Source organism: Pyrgilauda ruficollis, unplaced genomic scaffold (assembly GCF_017590135.1).
Source record: "Pyrgilauda ruficollis isolate IOZ18807 unplaced genomic scaffold, ASM1759013v1 scaffold287, whole genome shotgun sequence".
Lineage (NCBI taxonomy): Eukaryota > Metazoa > Chordata > Aves > Passeriformes > Passeridae > Pyrgilauda > Pyrgilauda ruficollis.
The window spans coordinates 197,141-221,865 of NW_024524233.1; the positions used below are offsets into that span (position 1 = coordinate 197,141).

Genomic DNA, 24,725 nt, shown 5'->3' on the forward strand with positions numbered 1-24,725 from the left:
CTGAGGGAGCTGGGAAGGGGCTGAGACTGGAGAAAAGGAGGCTCTGGAGAACCAGGAGTGCTGAGGGGGCTGGGAAGGGGCTCAGCCTGGAGAAAAGGAGGCTCTGGAGAACCAGGAGTGCTGAGGGGGCTGGGAAGGGGCTCAGCCTGGAGAAAAGGAGGCTCTGGAGAACCAGGAGTGCTGAGGGGGCTGGGAAGGGGCTCAGCCTGGAGGAAAGGAGGCTCTGGAGAACCAGGAGTGCTGAGGGAGCTGGGAAGGGGCTCAGCCTGGAGCACAGGAGGCTCAGGGGGGCCCTTGTGGCTCTGCACAGCTCCTGCCAGGAGGGGACAGCCAGGGGGTTTGGGCTGTGCTCCAGGGGACAGGGACAGGACAAGGGGAAACAGCCTCCAGCTGTGCCAGGGGAGGTTCTGGCTGGACATCAGGAGGAATCTCTTCAAGGAAAGGCATTCAGGCATAGGAAAGGGCTGCCCCAGGAGGTGCTGGAGTCCCCATCCCAGCAGACATCAAAGGAATGCCTGGACGTGGCACTCAGTGCCCTGGGCTGGGTGACAGGGTGGGGATGGGTGACAGACTGGACTCGGTGGGCTGGGAGGGATTTTCCCACATGAACAGCTCCATTATTCTGTGGTATGGACAGGATGGCCCATGGAGCAGGGCAGCACATGGCCCCTCCCTGCCTGTGCAAACCACAGCACAGCTCAGAGGGAACAGGTCCAGGAACAGCCTGCCCTGCCGGTGTCCTGGGCTCTGCTCCCTCCTCCCTGACCTGACAAACTTCCAGGGACTGAGAAGCATTCTGCAAGCAATTCACAGCATTCCCACCTCTTTCCTAAACCCCCTGGGCCATGGCACTCTGCACACACTCAGGGTGTGTCAGAGACACCATGAAAGATATAAATGATCACTTTTGCTTTGCTTCAAAAGAATTCCATGTGTGGGTGGGAAAAGCTGAGTGCAGTCTTTGGAGCCAATCTCAGGTGGGACTTTGCAGGCCAGGGGTTTCTCCTCGGAGAGGAGAGACCCAGAGCCACTGTGTGCTCCATGTTGGACATCAAGGTCCATCAGGGAACAGTCTTTAGGCTCCTTCCCCCATCACAGCGCTGTGGGGAGCATTTCCAGGCGTGGAACCGTTATTGCCAGGAAAAGAGAAGCAGGAATTTCCAGAGCAGGCGTGTTACTCACCTTGATGTTCCTTCCTCCCAGCATGACAGAATTCATCTGCTCCAAGGCCAGCTGGGCAGCCTCAGGAACCTCATATTCCACAAAGGCAAAGCCCTGGGATGGGAGGAAACACCTGTCAATCACTCCAGCTGTGCCAAGCTTTCCCATGGACCTACAGGTGGAATTGATTCCCACCTCACTGATTCCTGCTTGTGGCCCAAGAAGGTTCCTTAGAAAAGCCTTTTAATATGGCAGAAAGGGTCCTGCAGAGGTTCCCCCAAGGATATCTGATCCTGGAGACTCCTGGACTCTGAGGCCCTGCAGCAAAGCCCCACCTAACTAAGGGCTGCTGCCTTGTCAGCATCTCCAGAGCTTCCCCTTGGACACCAGGAGGAATTTCTTCATTGAAAGGGTGGTCAGGAATTGGAAGGGGCTGTCCAAGGAGGTGTGGAGTCCTCACCCCTGGAGATGCCCAAGGAACGACTGAATGTGGCACTAAGTGCTCTGGGTGGTCTCTTCAAACCTCAACGATTCTGATTCCATGCACTTCACCCCACACATCCCTGGCTCCCACCACAGAATCCTGCCCTAAGCAGATCAGGGAGCAGCAAACATTCACCCCCAGTGCTAAAAGGAGCCTGTTCTTCACAGGGATAGAGGCCCTTTGCTCTCCTGGCTGCATCTGGAAAGCCTTGAAGAGAGGAGGGTGTTCCTTGAGGGCTGGGAATCACAGAATCAGGAAAGGTTTGGGTTGTAGGGACCTTAGAGCCCATCCAGTTCCACACCTTCCACTAGACCAGGTTGCTCCAAACCCCATCCAGCCTGACCCTGGACACTTCCAGGGACGGGGCAGCCAGAGATTCTCTGGGCAACCTGTGCCAGGGCCTCGCCACCCTCACAGGGAAGAATTCCTTCCAGAATTCTGCAAAGCTGCTCATTTTGTGTTGTGAAAGAAACGTCCTTGCAGAAGACACCAAAACGCCCCATCACTGGGCCATCAGCACCACCAGCTCCCGCTGCCCCCAAGGAATTCCACCCCTTCCCAGGACAGTTCACCTGCTCTTTGCCAGATCCAGGCAATCCCACAACGCTTTGTGTGGGACAGGACCTTAAACTCATCCAGAACCTTAAAGCAGGCAGGGAACCTCCCACTGCCAGCAGCCCCATCCCACCTTGTGCTTCATGGTGACGGAGTCCCAGGACATGTCGATGCTCTTGATGGGCCCGAAGGGGGCGAAGGCCTGGCGGATGGTGTCCTCCCCCAGCTCGTAGTAGATGGAGCCCACGTAGACCCGGCACATGATGGCGAGCGCGCGCTGCCTCTGAGCCGCCATCTGTAGCGAGACAAGGACTGGCCGGTCAGTGCCGGGCTGGCCGTGGCCACCGGGGCCTCCTCCCCCTGCTGCTTCCCTCCCGGGAGCCAGCCCTGCCGGCAGCTCTGGCACAGCCTGGATCAGAAGGATTTCCCTGCTCGCTGCACAGGCCGCTGGAGCGGATCCGTCCGGCTCGGTCCCGGATAAAGTCCGGCTCGTCGCGGGGCACACACGCTTCGGCCCCTCCGGCCGGGTCTCCCCCGGCCTGATCTCATCTCCAGCCACGCCTGCAGGAGGAGGGAATCCCTTCTCTCTAGGGCAGCTTCCCCCTCCAGGCAGCAAAGGGCTCAGCTCTGGGCACTGGGAGAAGCCCTCCCGCCCCCCCCAACAGCAGAGATCCATCGGCACTCCCGCCCCCGCCCGTCCTCCCCGGCAGCAAAGGGTCTGCAGCTGGGAACCTCCCCCCTCCCTCCGGCACCAGAGCCTCCCCCCACCCCCGGCAGTCCGAGATCCAGTACTGGGCACCACTTCCACAGCTCAACAGCAAAGCCAAACACTCCCATGGCCCAGTGGGACTCCTGGGAAGCGCGTGGTGCCAGTACTCATCCCTGCCTGGCGGCACTGGCTGTACTGGGGCAGCCCCAACACGCGGGTGCTGCACACAGGGTTCCTGCTACGGTGTCCTAAGTCTGCCTGGAAACCTGCTTTCAAGACAAATCCAGCCATTCCTTACAGGAGGGATCCCAAAAGCAGAGCACAGTGTGTCCTTCGTGTCTGTCACCCCCAGAGCAGCTCTAGAGCTGCTGAGGGACGTGGCCCTGGAGATGTGGCCACACCTCGGGGCTCTGGAGGAGTCACTGCCTGCATGTGAGGGGATGGCTCTGGGGCAGGTGGGACACACCTGGGGCAGGAAGAGGCTGGTGCAGCAGCAGCAGGTGATGCCTCTGGCCCTGCCCAGCACCACAGCAGGGAGCTCTGAGCACCCCCTTCCCTCCCTAGCACCCCCAGGGCACGGGGGCTGCAACCAGGGCCTTCAGGAGACGATTTCTGGGGTGCCCTAAGGAGCAGAGGAGCTCTGCCATGCCTGGGGACCCCTGGGGCGGAGGGAAAGCACTCAGGGCCTCCTCAAGGCTGATTTCTGGGGTGCCCTAATGAGCACAGGAGCTCTGCCTGGGGATGCTGCAGCCCAAAAGGAGGGAGAGCTCATCTGTGACAGGCACAGCAGCAGGGACACAGCCTGTACCCGAGGGACTCCTGCTCCTGTCCAGGACTGCCACTGGCCATGGGAGGAAACAACCTGGGAGGGCTTAACTCCTGCCATTCCATACAGGACACTGCAAACAGGGACAGCTCTCACCCCAGACTGTCCCTGAGGAGGCCACATTAGACCCCAGCTGCTGCTCCTGAGGTGACATCAAGCCCTGAACTCTGCCCCTAAGGTGACATCGAGCCCCAACTGCTGCCCCTGAGGTGACATCGAGCCCCAGCTGCTGCTCCTGAGGTGACATTAAATCCCAACTGCTGCTCCTGAGGTGACGTCAAGCCTCAAATGTTGCTCCTGTGGTGACATCCAGCCCCAACTGTTGCTCCTGAGGTGACATTAAACCCCAATTGTTGCTCCTGAGGTGACATTCAGCCCAGACTGCCCCTGAGGTGGCATCCAGCCCCAGCTGCTGCTCCTGAGGTGACATCCAGCTTGCCCACTGCCTGGCTAAGGATTTCCCAGCACAGCTGGGCCACAGCTCTCTTTACTCTGCAGGCTGTGACCAGCAGGACTATGGCACGTACACATGCAGGACAGAGGCTGGGTGCTCTCCCAGGTGCTCCAGCACACTCCCAGCTTCGGTGCAGGAAAGCCCCTCAGTCTGCAGCGTATCCGTTCAGGGGGTCAGAGCCACCACCAGTGTCACCCTGGGTGTCCCAGGGAGGCGCCTCTCCCGAGGAGCCTCTGCAGAGGAAATCCCCACCTTGCCCTGCCACAGGAGTCTAAAGGAGAGGTGAGGGAGTGAAGAGACTCAGGATTTCCAGACAGCAGAAGAATTCCTTCCTGCAAAGGGTGGTCAGGCACTGGAAGAGGCTGCCCAGGGAGGTGTGGAGTCCCCATCCCTGGAGGTGTCCAGGGAACACCTGGACGTGGCACTCAGTGCTCTAGGCTGGTGACAGGGTGGGGATCAGGTACAGCTTGGACTCGATGACCTTGGAGGTCTTTCCCAGCCTTAATGACCCTGGGATTTTGGGCTCGCAGGAGGCAGAGCTGAGATGGGCTGTGCTGACTGCGGGTGTCTGTGGGTCACCAACAGCAGCATCCAGGTGGGAGATGTGCCCTGGGCACCTGAGCTCAGCACAGCTCGGTGTCAGGGCCTCCTGCCTGGACATCTCACTGCTCTCAGCAGCCCCCAGGCTGATCTCACTGCTTCCTGCACCTCTTTCTCCTCCTGTAACATGGAAAAGCACCTGAAGCCTCAGCCAGGCAGCAGTCCCCACCTGCAGCTGTGCAATGCTGCTCTGAAGGGATGGGGAGGTCGTTTTAAGGACAAGCCAAAACCCCACCTTGGGATGCTCTTGTAATCAAAGCAGGTGATGCACAACCCTCACCACGAGCATCAGTCATGACACAGTGACACCAGGGGATGGTGAGGGGACGTGGGAATCTTACACTGTGACACTGAGGACTGAGCCCATGGGAAGCTGCAACTCAGGCCCTGAAACCCAGAGCTCAGGGAGCTCAGGCTGCGCTGCCTCCACAAAGGAACTGGGGAACCTTGGCAACAGGAAAAGTGCTGGACAGGGGGCTGTTTGCACTTTGTGCATTCTGAGTGGGCTCTGGAATGAAGCACCTGCCAAGAATGGGATATCCTGACTGCTCTGAACTGCACCAGGCTCCTGCTCCTGGGCCGTGTCCACCTGTGACTCCCAAGGGAGGAATGGCTGAGGAAAAGGGCTCACAGCCCAGTGCCCTGGGGGTCATAAGCCATTAAAACTTTCCTGTGCCACCAACTCAGCTGTGCCCAGCTGGGGAGAACGAGCCAGAAACAATTTAGGCCAAATTGCTGGAGTTCCACTGTCAGGCAGCAGCTCCAGGGATGGGGGGAGTTCCTGGGCATGAGGACACCATCTCTGCCAAATCCACACCAAGACGGCTGCTCTGTTCCACTCCAAACTTACCCCTGCCCCAGAACACCCATTCTGGCTCCCCACTGCCAAAGAGGGAGACTGGGCATTTCACCTCAGTGCCCTTTTTCTTGGAGTTCAAACCTCCGCCCGTGTTTTACACCAGGCACAAATCTCATATTCCAGCAAGACAGAGAGGTATTTACAAACGTGCAAATGAATTTACAAGTGAACCTTTGGGTGCAGAGAGGAGTCACAGGACACCTCGTCCAGCACGTCTTGGAAAAAGGAGGGGATGGATCGTGCCAAGTCATTCAGCTCTTTGTGGCCTCTGATTAGAAGGGGCACAAAGGCTCACACAAGTTCTCTGATCGGTCCTGCAGCTCTGTCCCTTCCATCCTGCTTTTGCTGCACTCGCAACGTGCCATACTGCCCTGGTCTGGAGCGTGCACAGTAAAGAGAGTCTGAGCCTGGGCTGCACCATGTTCTGCCAACCTCCGGCACCCCGGCCCTCCCCAGCACCGGCCGGCTCTGGGTGCTGGGAGGTCGTTCCACAAGAAGTCGCCCCTTGGTGAGTTACCTTGGCCGTTAGTTTTAGGTCGGGACCTCAGAACTGTAGCATCCCTAGAAATGCAGCTCCCACAATTTCACGGGTGTGTTCAGAACTGGTGGAAATCTAAAGCTGTCTTTGCCCCCGAGTGGCAGTGTCCCCGCAGACTGCACAGCCTGGGGTCTTCTCGGGGCAGTGACACCTCGCTCTGCTCCTGGGCGTGTCCAGTACAGGTGGGGATGTGGGAGGGCTGTGCTGGGCGCGGACAAGAGCATTGGCACCACTACGAACGTCCCCACGCTAGGCCCTGACTAAGACAAGTGCCCCAGAAGAAGTGAATATGTCTATTGACCGATTGTAAAGGTGAGAGAGGATCTCCAAAGCCCATTGTCACTGCTGCCATCTGAAAGACAGTAAAGACAGAGTTCAGTCTGTTGGAGCTGAGCATACTACGGCTGTTTGTACAAACTCAAGCAGAGCGGCGGCGCAGGGGCACCTGCGAGAGGCCTCTCCTTCCTCGGCCCTCACTGCCTGGTCCCCAGGAGTGTCCGGCGCCAGGACCCTGCCGAGTCCGGTCCCACCAGGCCAGGGTGGGGTTGTGCTGCTGCCGCTGCCTCGGGAAGCAGGGTGGGATCCCAGGGGGGACTCAAGGCAATAGTAACCTCTGCAACCACTGTCGTTGATTCACCCCCAGCATTTAAAAGGAGCCCCTCCACTAGAGCAGACCCTCAGAACCAGGCACAGCCCCGAATGGCCTCAGCTGCCGGGCAGGGAGAGCACATCCACAGGGATTCCTCAGGCAAAGCCCTCGTTTTGGGCTTCCTGACTTTGAGAAAAGGCACTGAGACATGTTCCAGAAACCTCTGAAGGAGGGGAGGTCAAACCCCAGTTAAGGGCTCTCCCGGCATGGGCATTCCAGTACAAGCAGGAAGAGCCAACAGAACTCCAAAATTGAGAGCACCTGGGTGCAGGGGAGGGAAACGGGGCAGCACTGGGACACAGGGACACAGGGACCCTCCCTCAGGCAGAGGAGACGGTGACAGGACACTGTTCCCAGGATCCCTTCTGCCTTCACCACCTCAAACATGGCTCAGAAGCAAAGCCCACGGCAAAGTCTTTGGCTTCCTGTATCTCAAGAAGGGACGTCCAACAGGACTGGAACTTTTAACCATTTCCTCTTGGAACAAGAGTGATCTGCGGGCAATTTGTGAGGTTAGTCGGGGTGCCTGGGTGAGCTGCAGGCTCAGGGCTGTGCTCTGGCTCCGAGGGCCCTGAGAACTCCACCGTGGTGGGGGGGAGCACGAGGCAGAGGGAGCGGCTCGCAGGGGGCTCTCACCTGGAGGTTGGTGAGCTGCTGCTGCTGGTGGGCGATGGTTTGTTTCACCAGCACGCTCTTGATGCTCTGCTCCATCGCGTACTTCTTGGCCTGGAAGGAGAACAGGGGCTGTAGGGGCAGCACAGCACAGCGGGGCAGGGAAGGATGCCTCCACAGCTCCCAGAACCTTCCGGCCTCCACGCCTAAGCACCAGGGCACTGCCCCCAGCTCCCCAGCTCCCCGAGGCCCCGGGACACAGAGGATGTGGTGAGGGGCAGCGCAGGGCAGCAGCATGCACCCGGAGCTCGGCGTTCCCCTCTTCCAGCCCACCTCAGCCCCTTACCTGCAGGGCCGGGGCGGGCACGGCCTCCTCCAGTCCTCTCCTCTCAGAGAGCGTCTGCACAGACAGGTGCTACAGGAGGGAAGGGGCTCCACCTCCCTCCTCCCCATGGCCACCCCAGGCTGGGCTCTGCCCGCTCAGCACACCTGGCCTGCTCTGGCTCTGCTCCCAAAACACACCAGCTCTTCTCTCTGCTCCCTAAATGCCCTAGCTCACCTCTGGCTCTGCTCCCAAAACACACCAGCTCTTCTCTCTGCTCCCTAAATGCCCCAGCTCACCTCTGGCTCTGCTCCCAAAACACACCAGCTCTTCTCTCTGCTCCCTAAATGCCCCAGCTCACCTCTGGCTCTGCTCCCAAAACACACCAGCTCTTCTCTCTGCTCCCAAAACACACCAGCTCTTCTCTCTGCTCCCAAAACACACCAGCTCTTCTCTCTGCTCCCTAAACACACCAGCTCTTCTCTCTGCTCCCAAAACACACCAGCTCTTCTCTCTGCTCCCAAAACACACCAGCTCTTCTCTCTGCTCCCAAAACACACCAGCTCTTCTCTCTGCTCCCAAAACACACCAGCTCTTCTCTCTGCTCCCAAAACACACCAGCTCTTCTCTCTGCTCCCAAAACACACCAGCTCTTCTCTCTGCTCCCAAAACACACCAGCTCTTCTCTCTGCTCCCAAAACACACCAGCTCTTCTCTCTGCTCCCAAAACACACCAGCTCTTCTCTCTGCTCCCAAAACACACCAGCTCTTCTCTCTGCTCCCAAAACACACCAGCTCTTCTCTCTGCTCCCAAAACACACCAGCTCTTCTCTCTGCTCCCAAAACACACCAGCTCTTCTCTCTGCTCCCAAAACACACCAGCTCTTCTCTCTGCTCCCAAAACACACCAGCTCTTCTCTCTGCTCCCAAAACACACCAGCTCTTCTCTCTGCTCCCAAAACACACCAGCTCTTCTCTCTGCTCCCAAAACACACCAGCTCTTCTCTCTGCTCCCAAAACACACCAGCTCTTCTCTCTGCTCCCAAAACACACCAGCTCTTCTCTCTGCAGGAGGGAAGGGGCTCCACCTCCCTCCTCCCCATGGCCACCCCAGGCTGGGCTCTGCCCGCTCAGCACACCTGGCCTGCTCTGGATCTGCTCCCAAAACACACCAGCTCTTCTCTCTGCTCCCAAAACACACCAGCTCTTCTCTCTGCCCGCTAAATGCCCCAGCTCACCTCTGGCTCTGCTCCCAAAACACACCAGCTCTTCTCTCTGCTCCCTAAATGCCCCAGCTCACCTCTGGCTCTGCTCCCAAAACACACCAGCTCTTCTCTCTGCTCCCTAAATGCCCCAGCTCAACTCTGGCTCTGCCTGCCCACACAAGGCTCCCTTGGGGTTTCTCTCAGTCCTCCCCAAATCTGGCAATGCCAGAGATTCTGGGGTGCCAGCACCGAGGCTCAGTGCCAAGGCAAACCTCATCCCCACACCTGTGCCTGTCCCCAGGACACACACTCAGCCACCCCTTGGCACCTGGGCTCCATGGCTGTGTTTGGGAGCTGCCAGGGAACGGGAGGATCTAACCCAGGGATCTGAGGGCTGTGCTTTGGAAACCTGGAAATGGACAAGGGGGCTTGCATCTGGCTCCAGAGAAGCCAGAGGGAATGAGGCTGGGAGCCAGCCACCTCACACAGAGGGACAGCTGGGACAGCACAGGCAAAGCCACATGGAACCTCCCAAGGACAGAGATCTGTGTCCCTGCCATCCCAAGGACAGGGATATTCTGGGATGTGTCCCATTCTGGGTGTGGACAGTGACAGGCCAGCTGGAGCAGATCCCAATTTCAGTCTTCCTGGAGCTCCTCAGTGACTTTGTGGTAGCCACACCCTAGCTCAGAATTCCCATCTGACTTAGGATGCTACTTTTCTGAACTGATTGACTTTTTAAATGAAACCCACTCTCACCCACCCCAACATGCTCCCAGAAGTGTCCATGAACTCTAAACCAAACCAAGTAATTCCTGGGCCCAAATGTCACTGTGGGACCCTCCAGCACGGCCACGACCCCAGAGATCTGGTGGGGAGTTCCCTTTGGACCCACCAGTGACAGAGGCTCATTGAATCACACCACCACCCCCCAAACAGCAAATTCCCACCGGTTTTACTCACTTTCTGGAGAGCTTCCTGCTGCTCTGGGGTGAGAGGGGGCAGCCCCAGCTTTGCTGCCGTGCTTTGCCCGTTCTCCATCTTAATGGACTCCGTACCCTAAGGAAACAGAAGATGCTCAGAGAAAGCTGTTCTCACAGGAGTAACATGTCTTCCTTCCCAGAAAATCAAAGCACTTCATGTCAGAACATGACAGATGGCTAAAAACCCTTCCCAAACCCAGCTGTATGTCAGGAAAACCAGTTCATATTACACCATTCCCTATGGGAAGAGCCATCCCAGCAAGTGTACAAACCAAGAGACTGCTGGATGCTCACAGAGCTCTCTAGACACATTTTCTGTGAACAGACAATCAGATAACCCCAGTCCTGGCTCACATCATCTTCATCCCCTCAACAGATCCACTGTCTAATGTCCCCATCAATGTTCTCCTCCCTTCTCCCTCCCAGCTCCGTTGACCCAGTTGTCTCAAGTTTTCATTTTAAAACCTTCTTTAAAACTTTCCCAAATCACAGAATCATGGAATGTTTTGGAGGGACCCCTAAAGCTCACCTAGTCCCACCCCCTGCCATGGGCAGGGACACCTTCCACTATCCCAGGTTGCTTCAAGCCCTGTCCAACCTGGCCTGGAACACTTCCAGGGATGGGGCAGCCACAGCTTCTCTAGCAGCCACTGCCAGGGCCTGCCCACCCTCACAGGGAAGGATTTCTCCCCAGTACCCCATGTGACCCTGCCCTCTGGCAGTGGGAAGCCATTCCCCTCTGTCCTGTCACTCCAAGCCCTTGTCTAAAGTCCCTCTCCAGCTCTTCTGGAACTGACTCCAGCACAGCAATCCCACTGCTGGGACTGCGATTCCAGCATGGTGATTCCACTGTTGGGACCATGGATCCCACTGCTGGGACAATGACTGATTCCAGCAATTCAGCAGCCCAGTGCTGGCACTGCTGGGACCACGATTCCAGCCTGATCCAGTGCTGGGACCCCCAGCTCAGCCCCCACAGCAGGACCTGGCCCTGCCTTTGCTGCTCGTGTGGGTTCTGGCAGCACCAGAGCTGGTTCCTTCTCTCAACTCCACATTTCCCACCAACCACCCCAAAAAACAGCGGGGACAAACCCCAGCCTATGGTCCTGGACAGGCTCCTGTGGGAAGTCTTTGCTCTGAGTAAAAGTAGCATGGAAAAACCTCTGTTCAGAGCAGGAGCCAAGACCAAAAGCAAAGCCTCTCCAGGACTGTCACAGGATTATGGAATGGTTTGGGTTGGAGGGACTCTAAAGCTCAACCCATTCCATGCCCTGCCATGGTGGGGACACCTTCCACTAGCCCAGGTAGCTCCAACCTGGCCCTGGACACTTCCAGGGATGGGGCAGCCACAGCTTCCCTTCCCAGCCCAGCCATTCCAGGATTCCAGGATACACCCTCAACATTCTGACTTATTTTACAGCAAGAATGAGACTCCTGATTTTGTGCAGCCTCCAGTTCCCTGTGGGGGTTGTGAACATGGAGCAGACAGAAAACAAACCCTCCCAAGACAAAATCCTGCTCTCCAGCTGTCTGGACAGCACCCAGAGCTGCAGCTGTTCCCCGGTCCCTTCACAAGTCCCTGGCTGGACTGGGACACCAGGAACACAAGGGTGGTGGGAACACCAGAGCACCAACAGGGACACAGGAGCAGAGGGGGCTGGAGCTGCAAACTGGCAAACTCCAGTGCACAAAGCCACACTCAAGCTGAAAACAAGACCAGCAAAGCGATATGGAATCAAGCAATTGTTGAGACTGTGTTGAGGTGAACTCTCTGTGTGTGGAGACACGAGGTTTGAGTCTATGTTTCTCAGAAGGCTGATTTATTATCTTATATATTATATTAAAATACTACATTAAAACTATACTAAAAGAACAGAGAGAAAAGATGACCAGAAGGCTACAAAGAACAATGGAATGCATAACAAAATTCTGTGACTGCTCACAGCCTCGGCACAGGTGGCTGTGACTGGTCATCCACTGAAAACAATGCACATGGAACAATGGAAGATGCACCTGTTACATTCCACAGCAGCAGACAGTTATTGTTTACATTTCTTTCCTGAGGCTCTCAGGAGTGAAAAAATCCTAGGAAAGGATTTTTAATAAACTGTCATAGCTACAAGACTGGAAAAGCCCTCACAGCCCACCGAGTCCAACTGTCCCCAGCACTGCCAAGGCCAGCGGTGATCATGTCCCCAAACGCCATCCCCACCACAAACACAATCCAGAAATGATGATCTGTTTATAAAAGAAGGCTCCCTCATCTCCAAGATTCATTTTGATTGTGGAACATCCAATAAATTAATTTTAAAAATCCTTCTTGTCCTTTCCCACCTGGCTGAAGCACTGTTTGTCACCAGCTGTCCCTGTCCCTGTCCCCTCCCATGTCTCTGCCACTGGACACCCAGAGCTGTCCCCAGCCAATTTCCAAGTCCACAAACCCTTCTCCCACTGCTCCTCCCATCTCCTTCAGCTTTAAAAACTCAATTATTCCAATTTAAGAGCTCTGAGATGCGGGAGGAGAACAGAGTGAAGGGCTGCCAAGTGTAACCATTCAAAATAAAAAAGTCAGGAGCCCATCCTGTTGTGATTGTTCCAAACCCAGCCCATTGCATGGCTGAGTTTAACATAATTTACATATCTGGGCTCATTAACAGGCACAGCTTCCAAAAACTGCTCCGGAACAGCGAGCTGCTCCAGCACAGAGAGCAAAGCTGAGACTGGAAGGACCCAGCAGTGCTGGCTGGACCCAGGAGCACCCAGGCAGTGCTGGCTCCAGCTCTCTGCCCCCACACATTGCTCTGGGAAGAGCCCACAGATCCAGGGTGATCTGTGCTGACCACGGGCATGGCTCCAGCAGAAATTCCTGACCATATACCCCTCACTGTGGATCGTTCCCCAAGGAACATCACCACCCTGGGCTCCCTGGAAAGCAGACACTGTGTAAACCCACCCTCACACTCAGAGCCCCGAGTGCTGCTCTCCTCTCTCCAGGCACCTCGGGATAACCCTGCTCCCAGGAACGGGCTCAGCTGGGCTCCCTGGGCCAGACAACAGCACTGGGGGTTCGTGCTCAGCTCCTCCCCTGAAACCTTGTTCCCACATCCCTTAACAGTCAGAAGGAAGTGAGGAAAGTAGGAGGAAAACTCGAGAAAAGCTGGTAGAGGAAGCAGGAGAACAGGAGCTTCTTTGGAAAGAAATAAATGGGAATTGGATTCCTGCTGCTGTTCCGGCATCTGAGCATGGCTGGGCCCTTCCAGGGGGTTTGAACTCCAAGAGTTCAGAAACATTCCTGGAAATTTGTTACAGGGCTGAGAACTTCTCTGGAGTACAAACACACAGAAAGGACAGAATCCTGTTTATCTGGGAACCACAAGCAGCAAATCACAGGGAGATTCAAGGAGACAGAAGTGCAGAAAGGAAGGATGAAGCACAGGGCCAGGGCATCGGCTCCATCCCCGCTCCACCTGCCTGACAGGGTGAACAGGAATTCAGGGAGTCCCTTCACACTGCCCCCAGCAGAGGCTGGAACAGCACAGAATGCCAGGATCACGGGGCTGGAAAAGATTCCAGGATCAGGGAGCCCAGCCTGTGCCTGCTCCCCACCTCTCACCACGTCAGAGTACTGAGTGCCATGCCCAGTTGTTCCCTGGACACCTCAAACAGCAGCTCCTTCCAATGGCCTCACCACCCTTTCCAGAAAGGAATTCCTCTACAGCTGGTGAGTGTCCAGGGAAGGCCTTCCTGCTGGGTACAACCACATTCCAGTTCAGTCCCCGTTTTCCATCTAAGCCCTTGGGGATCCCATTGGAACTCTGGAAGCCCTGGTGGGCATGGTAACCTTTAGCACTCCTCAATGGCTTTAGCATGTCCTTTCCCATGGAATGCTCCTTCCCAACTGGGAGCAGCAGTCCTGGCAGCCACTGCAGAACCCAGAGCGTGGGGCACATCCAAAGCATCTCCAGAACTTCCCAGATGTGTTCCTAGCGAGTGGCAGGAGCCCAAACCTCCCAAAATGGGTCCCTCTGCAGCACTTTGTGAGCAAACGGGTCCCACAGCTGCAGGCTCAGCCAGTGACCGTGGCTCTGGTTCCATCCAGAACCATGGAATGCTTTGGGTGGGAAGGGGCTGAGAGCTCCTCCATGGGCAGGGACACCTTCCCTCTATCCAACCTGGCCTTGAGTGCTCCCAGGACGTGGAACTGGATGGGATTTCAGACTGCTCCCACTCCAGAGCAGGCTTTGGTTCCATGATTGCATGACTGACCCTCTCAGGCTCACAAATGGCTTTTGCCAAACTGCACAGCTCAGCTGAGGAGCTGTGGGTGACACAGCCGCTGTCACTGAGGCCCCCTCTGGAGACCACAGCAGGGCAGGGGCACCCCCCCACCCAGCTGGGATTCAGGAATGCAGAAGGAAGGCAGGCCCTGGCAGAGGAGCTGATGTGAGGGCTGATGGTGACAGGGAGCGCTCCAAAATGCCCCCACAGAGGTTGTACTGTCCCAGCTGGCACTGGTGAGCTGCCTGGAACATTGTGCCCATTCCCAGGGATGCAGAGAGCCCAAAGATTGCCAGGAACCAGGAGGGAGCACAGGAGAACACCCACGGGACGTGGGAAGGGCCCAGCCCAAGAAATGAGGGGAACACTGAACTGGGAGCACAGACACAGCCCCGACACGGTGCCACACAACATCACAGACTGTTGAGATTCCTTCAGCAAGGAATCAGCCTGGATCGGCCCCAGCAGCTGATCCCAGGGCCAGCACTGACACCAAGGAGCCATCCTGGGTTCCCTGAGAATCCCACACACATCCCCTGGCACTCCTGTCCCACAGCACACCAAGGTGCAGGATCCTGCACTCCCTGAGAATCCCACACACATCCCCTGGCACTCCTGTCCCACAGCAGACCAAGGAGCCATCCTGCACTCCCTGAGAATCCCACACACATCCCCTGGCACTCCTGTCCCATAGCTACAAGACTGGAAAAGCCCTCACAGCCCACCGAGTCCAACTGTCCCCAGCACTGCCAAGGCCAGCGGTGATCATGTCCCCAAACGCCATCCCCACCACAAACACAATCCAGAAATGATGATCTGTTTATAAAAGAAGGCTCCCTCATCTCCAAGATTCATTTTCATTGTGGAACATCCAATAAATTAATTTAAAAAATCCTTCTTGTCCTTTCCCACCTGGCTGAAGCACTGTTTGTCACCAGCTGTCCCTGTCCCTGTCCCCTCCCATGTCTCTGCCACTGGACACCCAGAGCTGTCCCCAGCCAATTTCCAAGTCCACAAACCCTTCTCCCACTGCTCCTCCCATCTCCTTCAGCTTTAAAAACTCAATTATTCCAATTTAAGAGCTCTGAGATGCGGGAGGAGAACAGAGTGAAGGGCTGCCAAGTGTAACCATTCAAAATAAAAAAGTCAGGAGCCCATCCTGTTGTGATTGTTCCAAACCCAGCCCATTGCATGGCTGAGTTTAACATAATTTACATATCTGGGCTTATTAACAGGCACAGCTTCCAAAAACTGCTCCGGAACAGCGAGCTGCTCCAGCACAGAGAGCAAAGATGAGACTGGAAGGACCCAGCAGTGCTGGCTGGACCCAGGAGCACCCAGGCAGTGCTGGCTCCAGCTCTCTGCCCCCACACATTGCTCTGGGAAGAGCCCACAGATCCAGGGTGATCTCTGCTGACCACGGGCATGGCTCCAGCAGAAATTCCTGACCATATACCCCTCACTGTGGATCGTTCCCCAAGGAACATCACCACCCTGGGCTCCCTGGAAAGCAGACACTGTGTAAACCCACCCTCACACTCAGAGCCCCGAGTGCTGCTCTCCTCTCTCCAGGCACCTCGGGATAACCCTGCTCCCAGGAACGGGCTCAGCTGGGCTCCCTGGGCCAGCTGTCCCACAGCACACCAAGGGGCCATCAGGAACCTGCATTCCCTGGAAATGTGGAATGGATGCTCACAGGTCCCCTCCAGCAGCAGCTGCTCAGACCCCAGGAACACCAGAGCTGATTTCTGCATCTGAAAGGCAACCCTGTGCACACACCTGCCTTGTGTGATTCTCACTGCTGCTGGCACCACGGAATCACTGAGGCTGGAAAACACCTCCAGACATCAACCAACCTGTGAGCTGTCCCCAGCCCGTCCCCTGAGTGCCACCTGCAGGGATGGGCACTCCAGCCCCCCCTGGGCAGCCCTGCCAAGGCCTGAGCACCCTTTCCTCGGAGGAATTCCTCCTGGTGTCCAGCCTGAGCCTCCCTGGGCACAGCCCGAGGCCATCTCCTCCTGTCCTATCAGCTGTGAGGGGGTGCACAGGGATCCCCCTGCAGGTGTGCACAGGGATTCCCCACACCTGGGATTGCCCACACCTGGGATCCCCGGCAGGTGTGTGCACAGGGATTCACACCTGGGACCCCCACACCTGGGATCCCCCGGCAGGTGTATGCCCAGGATAAATGGGAATTCTGAGGCCAGGTTTTTCCTTGCCATCCCCCGTGGAATCACAGGTGACCTCGCAAAGCCAGACCTGCCCCCTCCTTCCCAGCCCCGACCTGGGAAACGCCCCAGGCCAATGGATTAAGGAAAGATGAGGCAGGAAACAAAGTGAGAGTTGTTCCTATCTCCTCCCAACGCCTGTGAACTCACAAAAGGAATTCCAGGACACACAATTCCTCCTGGCATCAGCAGCAGGCTGAGCTGCTCTGGAACCAGAGCCATTCCTCAGAGAAATCCTGTATTTTCCATGACAACAATGATGGGGAGAACAGGAAACAAACCCAGTGTGAAAAACACGTGTTTTATGATTGGCTTTTCGCAAATATTAAAATGAATATTGTATGTGTTATGTTAGAAAGTTATGCTGTATTAATTTTCTCAAGTAGTGTGTTAAACACAGTTTTAGGTTATAACATAACGTTATAAAATAGAAACTATGTATGTGGGACTTCTTTTTAAAGAAAGGAATGAGGAACTCCCACTGAGACAGCAGCCACAGGACACCTGAACCTTTAGAGAAAAATAATTTATTGCCCCATTATCAGGAGAAACTTCCTCCCTGAAGACACCGTCAGGATTCAGAGGAAGAAGCTGACACTGACCAGCCAGAATCCTTTGTTTGAATGGAATTTATGAGGTGTATGAATATGCAATGGGCTGTTGCTTTTAAGGGTTAATCCTCTGTTAATGTGTGTCCTTTTTCGGGCTTATTTTGCCCAGAAAGAGGTACCCAGACTGTCCATAACTCTTTGTTTTTATTGTCTTGTATTGTCCTAAATCCCAATTGTCCAAATTTTTATTACTCTAATTATATTATTACCTTCATAACCATTTTATTACTATTAAACTTCTAAAAATTTAAAAACAAGTGACTGGCATTTTTCACAGTATACTAGGTCTTTAACAGAAGCTCAAAATGAACTGTTATGAATAGTAAAAATACAACCACAAATACCACCACAAGTTTTTCCCAAGTTGACAAAAAAAAAAAAAAAATCCCAGGATTGAATTACTGCTGATTGAGAAGCTCTTGCTTCTCAGCGACGTGTACTCTAAAGGCAGTGCATAATGTAATGTGTCATAAATAAAGGATATTAAAAGTCCCTGGCAGGTGTGTGCACAGGGATTCCCCACACCTGGGATTCCCCACACCTGGGATTCCCCACACCTGGGATTCCCCACACCTGGGATTCCCCACACCTGGGATTCCCCACACCTGGGATTCCCCACACCTGGGATTCCCCACACCTGGGATCCCCTGCAGGTGTGTGCACAGGGATTCACACCTGGGATCTCCTGCAGGTGTATCCACAGGGATTCACACCTGGGACCCCCACACCTGGGATCCCCCTGCAGGTGTGTGTACAGGATAAATGGGAATTCTGAGGCCAGGTTTTTCCTTGCCATCCCCCGTGGAATCACAGGTGACCTCGCAAAGCCAGACCTGCCCCCTCCTTCCCAGCCCCGACCTGGGAAACGCCCCAGGCCAATGGATTAAGGAAAGATGAGGCAGGAAACAAAGTGAGAGTTGTTCCTATCTCCTCCCAACGCCTGTGAACTCACAAAAGGAATTCCAGGACACACAATTCCTCCTGGCATCAGCAGCAGGCTGAGCTGCTCTGGAACCAGAGCCATTCCTCAGAGAAATCCTGTATTTTCCATGACAACAATGATGGGGAGAACAGGAAACAAACCCAGTGTGAAAAACACGTGTTTTATGATTGGCTTTTCGCAAATATTAAAATGAATATTGTATGTGTTATGTTAGAAAGTTATGCTGTATTAATTTTCTCAAGTAGTGTGTTAAACACAGTTTTAGGTTATAACATAACGTTATAAAATAGAAACTATGTACGTGGGATATTTTTTTAAAGAAAGGAATGAGGAACTCCCACTGAGACAGCAGCCACAGGACACCTGAACCTTTAGAGAAAAATAATTTATTGCCCCATTATCAGGAGAAACTTCCTCCCTGAAGACACCGTCAGGATTCAGAGGAAGAAGCTGACACTGACCAGCCAGAATCCTTTGTTTGAATGGAATTTATGAGGTGTATGAATATGCAATGGGCTGTTGCTTTTAAGGGTTAATCCTCTGTTAATGTGTGTCCTTTTTCGGGCTTATTTTGCCCAGAAAGAGGTACCCAGACTGTCCATAACTCTTTGTTTTTATTGTCTTGTATTGTCCTAAATCCCAATTGTCCAAATTTTTATTACTCTAATTATATTACTACCTTCATAACCATTTTATTACTATTAAACTTCTAAAATTTTAAAAACAAGTGATTGGCGTTTTTCACAAAAACCAGCAGCCCCCCCCCCACCCCGGAATTCCGGAATTCCTGCTCTCCCACACCCGCAGCCACCCAGCACAGGGCTAAAACATCCCAGAGCCCGCAAAGAATCCCACAAAACACAGTCCAGGAGGGTTTGGGAACGGGAGCCCAAGAGCAGCACTTAAACAGGCAGATTTGGGAAACCCAGCTCAACACAGAGCATTTAAACTGGCGAATTTGGGAACGGGAGCCCAAAAGCAGCATTTAAACAGGAGAATTTGGGAACAAGGAGCCCAAAAAGAAGTGTTTAAAGCTCCGGATTCTGGAGCAGCACCCCAAAAAGAAGCGTTTAAAGCCTGGATTCGGGAGCAGGAACAGGGAGCAGCAGCCCAAAAAGAAGCGTTTAAAGCCTGGGTTCGGGAGCAGCAGCCCAAAAAGAAGCGTTTAAAGCCTGGGTTCGGGAGCAGCAGCCCAAAAAGAAGCGTTTAAAGCCTGGGTTCGGGAGCAGCAGCCCAAAAAGAAGCGTTTAAAAGGGTGGGTTTGGGAGCAGCACCCCAAAAAGAAGCGTTTAAAGCTCTGGATTCGGGAGCAGCAGCCCAAAAAGAAGCGTTTAAAGCCTGGGTTCGGGAGCAGCAGCCCAAAAAGAAGCGTTTAAAGCCTGGATTCAGGAGCAGCAGCCCAAAAAGAAGCGTTTAAAGCTCCGGATTCGGGAGCAGCAGCCCAGGAGCAGCGGCCTGGCCGTGCCCACAGCGGGACGGCCGAGCCCGCTCCCCGCAGGGCCTGGACAGCCACGGCGGGGCGGGAGCTCAGGACGGCGCGGGGGAGCACCGACACCTTCCCCACACGGAGAAGGCCGCGACCGGAGCCCACAGGCGGAAGAGACCCGGCGGGAAGCGGCGCCGTCCCCTCAGAGCCGCCACCGCACCCCGAGGGCGCGGAGAGGGCCCGACCCGGGCGGATCCGCTCGGCGGCCGCGCTGTATCCCACCCCCCTGGCGCCGGCCCGGCCCGGCCCCGCCGCCCCTCGCCCCCTCACCAGCGCCATCGTCGTTGTCGCCGCCATCTTCTCCTTCCCGTCCACAGCACGCGGCTCTCGCGAGAGCTCCGCGGCGCGCGCGGGAAACAGGGGGCTCAGGGGAGGCAGGTCCTCGCGAGAAGAAGTATCGCGAGAGCTCGGGGGGGCGTCACGTGACGCCCAGCGGTTGCCAAGATGGCGCCGCCCAGGCGCCGCCGGTGCCGGAGAGGTGAGATGTGAAATTTGGCGTGATCCCGGTGGGAAAAGGGCACCAGCGCGGCTGCTGCTGCCTCAGCGCCGCTGGGCTGGGGCTGGGGCTGGGCCGGCAGTTCCCGGTGCCTCAGTGTGAAAAGTGCGTGTTTTATGGCTGGCTTTTCGCAAATATGAAAATGAATATTGCATGTGTTATGTTAGAAAGTTGTGCTGCGTTAGCATTTCAGCAGTATGGTAACTGCGGTTCCACAGTTAAAAGGTAACTTTTGTAGTTCAAGTAGGAACTGTGCATGTGCGAAGTTTTCTTTCTAAAAAGGAATGAGGGACACCTGAATCTTCCAGAGAAAGAGAATTTATTGCTCTTTCATCAGGGGAAACGAACTTCTTCCCGCCTGGTTCAGTCAAAAAGGCGGCGTTAGGATTCAGAGGAGAAGCTGACGATTACCAAAGTCCTGTGTTTGAATGTAATTTATGCATAATATATGAGATGTATGAATATGCAGCAAGCTGTTGTTTTTAAGGGTTAATTTTAAGGTGTGTCCTTTTCGGGCTCGTGTTGCCCAGAAAAGGTACCCGGACTGTCCAAACTCTTTGTTTTTATTATCTCGCATTGTCCTAATCCCAATTGTCCAAATTTTTATTACTCTAATTACACCACTATTGCTACAACCATTTCATTACGATTAAACTTTTAAAATTCTAAAAAACAAGCGACTGGCGTTTTTCACAACACGATTGGCTCTTGGCAAACGTTCAAATGAATTCTGTAGGTGTTGTGTTGGAAAGTTGTGCTGCGTTAATCTCTTTAATTAGTGCTGCGTTAATCTCTTAATTAGTGCTGCGTTAATCTCTTTAAGCAATGTGGCAAACGCGGTTTTTAGGCTATAAAATCTATATTTATGGGTTTTTTAGGAGGAGGAGACAGCTGGTGGGCTGCTGGTTTGCCCGGTGTCGCTGCAGAGGTGGCACTGCCACCCTCCATCCTCTGTCACCTCTGGAAATCTGTAAATGCTGGGGTCAGAAATATGAGGGATCCATGCCCCTCTGGAATATCCAGGGATTGAGGGATCCCCCAGGGAGGTCACAGAGCCCCCAGGTTCGATAAAGGAGCTGGGGCCACCCGAGGGCCGGGGATTCCAGGGGCAGAGCAGCTGTGTTAAATCCATGGATTTGCAGGAGGGGTGTGCGAGGAGGGGCTGGGACGTGCTGGAATGTCTGGGACCCGGGGAGGGGCTGCTCTGGGGACGGGGAATGGGCAGATGTGAGGTGTCCCTGAATCCCTCCCTCGGCTTCCCGGGAGTCAGGGATCACGGGCAGGATGGCACAGAGCCCTCAGTGGCAACGGGAATGGGCAGCTCTGAGGTGACCCTGCATCCCTCCCCTGGCTTCCTGGGAGTCAGGAATCATGAGCAGGCTGGAGCAGAGCCCTCAGTGGGAATGGACTTTATTGATTTGTCAGGTGGAACATTGGCACGGCTGGGGATGGAGCAGTGCTGGGGATGGAGCAGGGCTGGGAATGCAGCAGTGCTGGGGATGGAGCAGCGCTGGGGATGCAGCAGGGCTGGGGATGGAGCAGGGCTGGGGATGCAGCCTGAGCCAGGAATGCAGCACTGCTGGGAATGGATCAGGGCTGGGAATGGAGCAGTGCTGGGGATGCAGCACCGCTGGGGATGGAGCAGGGCTGGGGATGCAGCAGTGCTGGGGATGGAGCAGGGCTGGGAATGCAGCACTGCTGGGAATGTAGCAGGGCTGGGGGATGCAGCACTGCTGGGGATGGAGCAGTGCTGGGGATGGAGCAGGGCTGGGAATGCAGCAGTGCTGGGGATGGAGCAGGGCTGGGGATGCAGCACTGCTGGGAATGCAGCACTGCTGGGGATGGAGCAGGGCTGGGGATGGAGCACCGCTGGGGATGCAGTAGTGTTGAGGATGGAGCAGGGCTGGGGATGCAGCACTGCTGGGAATGCAGCACCGCTGGGGATGCAGCACCGCTGGGGATGCAGCACCGCTGGGAATGCAGCAGTGTTGAGGACGGAGCAGGGCTGGGAAGGCAGCACTGCTGGGAATGCAGCACTGCTGGGGATGGAGCAGGGCTGGGAATGCAGCTAGGCTAGGGATGGAGCAGGGCTGGGAATGGAGCAGTGCTGGGGATGCAGCACCGTTGGGAATGCAGCACTGCTGGGAATGCAGTAGGGCTGGGGATGGAGCAGGGCTGGGGATGGAGCACCGCTAGGGATGCAGCACCGCTGGGGATGCAGTAGTGTTGAGGATGGAGCAGGGCTGGGAAGGCAGCACCGCTGGGGATGCAGCACCGCTGGGGATGCAGCAGGGCTGGGAATGCAGCAGTGCTGGGAATGGAGCACCGCTGGGAATGCAGCAGTGCTGGGGATGCAGCCTGAGCTGGCTGAGCGTGGACGGAATCCCGGGGGGATGCAGCTGGAGCAGGAGCAGCGCAGGGCAGGCACACGGAGCTCCTGCAGGGAGTGGAACACCAGCAGGGAGCAGAGCAGGAGGCCAGGGGCAGCTTCCCCGGCACCGGGGGAGCAGCACCAGCACAGAACATCAGCACAGAGCACGGTGCCAGGAGCAGCATCCCATGGCACAGGGGGAGCAGCAGGAGCAGCACCAGCTCAGCACAGAGCAGGATTCCAGAGCTGCATTCCCACAGCAGCAGCAGCAGCAGCACAGAGCAGTGCAGAGCAGGATTTCAGAGCCAGTTTTCCCTGCACAGCAGGAGCAGCACCAGCACAGCACAGAGCAGGGTGCCAGAGGCAGTTTTCCCTGGCACAGCAGCACCAGCAAAGCACAGAACACCAGCAGAATGCCAGAGGCAGTTTCTCCTGCACAGCAGGAGCAGCAGGAGCAGCACCGGCACAGAGCAGGATGCCAGAGAGGTTTTCCCTGGCACAGCAGGAGCAGCACCAGCGCAGGGCACTGGCACCAGCAGCAGCGTGGTGCAGATCACCAGGACAGCACCAGAGCTGATTCTCCCAGCACAGAGGGAGCAGCAGCAGCACCAGCACCAGCACAGAGCAGGGTGCCAGGGGCAGATTTCCCTGGCACAGCAGCAGCAGCACAGAGCACTGGCACAGCACAGGATGTCAGAGCTGGATTCCTCTGGTGGAGCAGGAGCAGCACAGCACACAGCAGGATTTCAGATGCAGCTTTCCCTGGCACAGCAGGAGCAGCACTGGCACAGAGCAGGGTGCCAGGGACAGATTTCCCTGGCAGGAGCAACAGGAGCAGAACTGGCACAAAGCCTGGCACAGAGCAGCATGGAGCATGGTGCCAGAGCCAGTTTCCTATGGCACAGCAGGAGCAGCACCAGCACAGAGCAGGATTTCAGAGCCAGCTTTCCCAGGAGCAGCAGGAGCAGCACTGGCCCAGCACAGAGCAGGATTTCAGAGCCAGTTTCCTATGGCACAGCAGGAGCAGCACAGAGCAGGATTTCAAAGCCAGCTCTCCCTGCAGCAGCAGGAGCAGGATAAAGCCAGCTCTCCCTGCAGCAGCAGGAGCAGGATTTCAGGGCTAGCTTTCCCTGGCACAGCAGGAGCAGCAGGAGCAGGATTTCAGGGCCAGCTCTCCCTGGCACAGCAGGAGCAGCCCTGCTCTGGGACAGAGACAATTCCTGTTTGCACTTTTCTCACCGTGTGTCCCTGGCAAAGGGCAGCCCTGGGGTGGTGATGGTGGCAATTCCCCATCTCCAGGCCAGGGACTGGCATTCCAGTCAGCGTGGCAGGGATGGGAGGAACAGGCACCAGGGCTCTCTCCTGAAGGTGCCGAGAGATTTTGGAAGGCTGTAGGGGGGACTGGGGCATGACCAGGATTCTGTGGAGCATCAATGAGATTCCTGCCGATCCACGAGTGCGGATCCCGGTGGTGGGTGAGGAATTCCTTCTGAAGCCATGTCCAGCTCCCACAGTCCCAGCTCATGGTGAGGGTTCTGAGCACAGGCAGCGCGCTGGAGACCTTAAACCTGGAGAAGCCGGGGGTGGAGAGCGGGACGTGGCCGGTGGGAAGCTCCACGGGGCTCTCCAAGCCTGCTCCTCCGCTCAGCAAGGACCCGACGGCCGAGAGGGAGAGAACAGCGGCGGGGCTGGCCATTCCCAGAGGGAAACGGACCCGGCCGGGGGCTCCTGCAGCAGCTCCCAAACCCCCCGGGAAGGGGCTGCCGGGGGTGCCGCCCGCTCCCCACACCTCCCCTCGGGAGCGGGCCCCAGCGCGCGTCCCGGCGCCCCGGAATTCCCGGGCTGTGCCGAGTCCTCCGGCGGCTGCCGCGCGCCCAGAGCACGGATCGGGACGGTCCCGTGGGCCGGGCGAGTCCTGCTGGGCTGGGTGGGTCGGGAGCCCCTGGCATCCCCGGGCTCACAGGGCTTGGGAGCGGTGCTTGTGGAAGGCGCTCTCCAGGAAGGCGGCCAGCTTCTCGCAGTCGTCCTGCAAGCAGAAACGGCAGCAGGGCCCTCGCTGGGCTGCCCCGACACCCCCAGCCCCACGCCGGCAGCACCACGAGCTCTGGGGAAAACGCCCTCGCTAGGGTTTACTCCCGAGGAGCTGAGAAGCCTCGGGAAAGAAATTAACAATTTCAACATTGACATTTCAACATTAACATTTCAACAAAAGAAATTAACAATTAACATCCGATGGCTGTGCAATGTGCTCTGGATGTTGCTCACCAACAGGTGCCTCTGGGATGCTCCAGGGGACGGTTCTACTTAATGACAACCCATGGTCCAGCTGTGTCGGGCTCCCTGAGAGTCACGAGC

The 24,725-nt window shown here is 56.1% G+C and overlaps 1 protein-coding gene and 1 long non-coding RNA gene across 5 annotated transcripts in view; one reads left to right on the top strand and one right to left on the bottom strand.

Moving 5' to 3' along the window:
* Window positions 1-19,910, bottom strand: part of PUF60 (poly(U) binding splicing factor 60) — a 30,117-nt gene extending 10,207 nt beyond the window's left edge. Inside the window, exons 1-6 of one of the 4 annotated variants that reach the window (XM_041472244.1) lie at window positions 19,774-19,910; window positions 9,938-10,033; window positions 7,472-7,561; window positions 6,488-6,538; window positions 2,334-2,495; window positions 1,183-1,275 (exon numbers count right to left, since the gene is read on the bottom strand). In XM_041472244.1, the coding sequence (XP_041328178.1) occupies window positions 1,183-1,275; window positions 2,334-2,495; window positions 6,488-6,538; window positions 7,472-7,561; window positions 9,938-10,033; window positions 19,774-19,800 (519 nt within the window). In that variant the 5' untranslated portion in view covers window positions 19,801-19,910. Of the gene's footprint in view, window positions 1-1,182; window positions 1,276-2,333; window positions 2,496-4,262; window positions 4,514-6,165; window positions 6,408-6,487; window positions 6,539-7,471; window positions 7,562-9,937; window positions 10,034-19,773 lie in introns of those variants that run through there. The other 3 variants (XM_041472245.1, XM_041472246.1, XM_041472247.1) reach the window with 3 other exon arrangements.
* Window positions 19,911-20,003: 93 nt separating this feature from the next.
* LOC121356141 lies at window positions 20,004-20,991 on the top strand. Its single transcript, XR_005955512.1, has 2 exons — window positions 20,004-20,224; window positions 20,878-20,991. It is a non-coding gene; the product is annotated as an uncharacterized LOC121356141 (long non-coding RNA).
* Window positions 20,992-24,725: the final 3,734 nt, after the last annotated feature.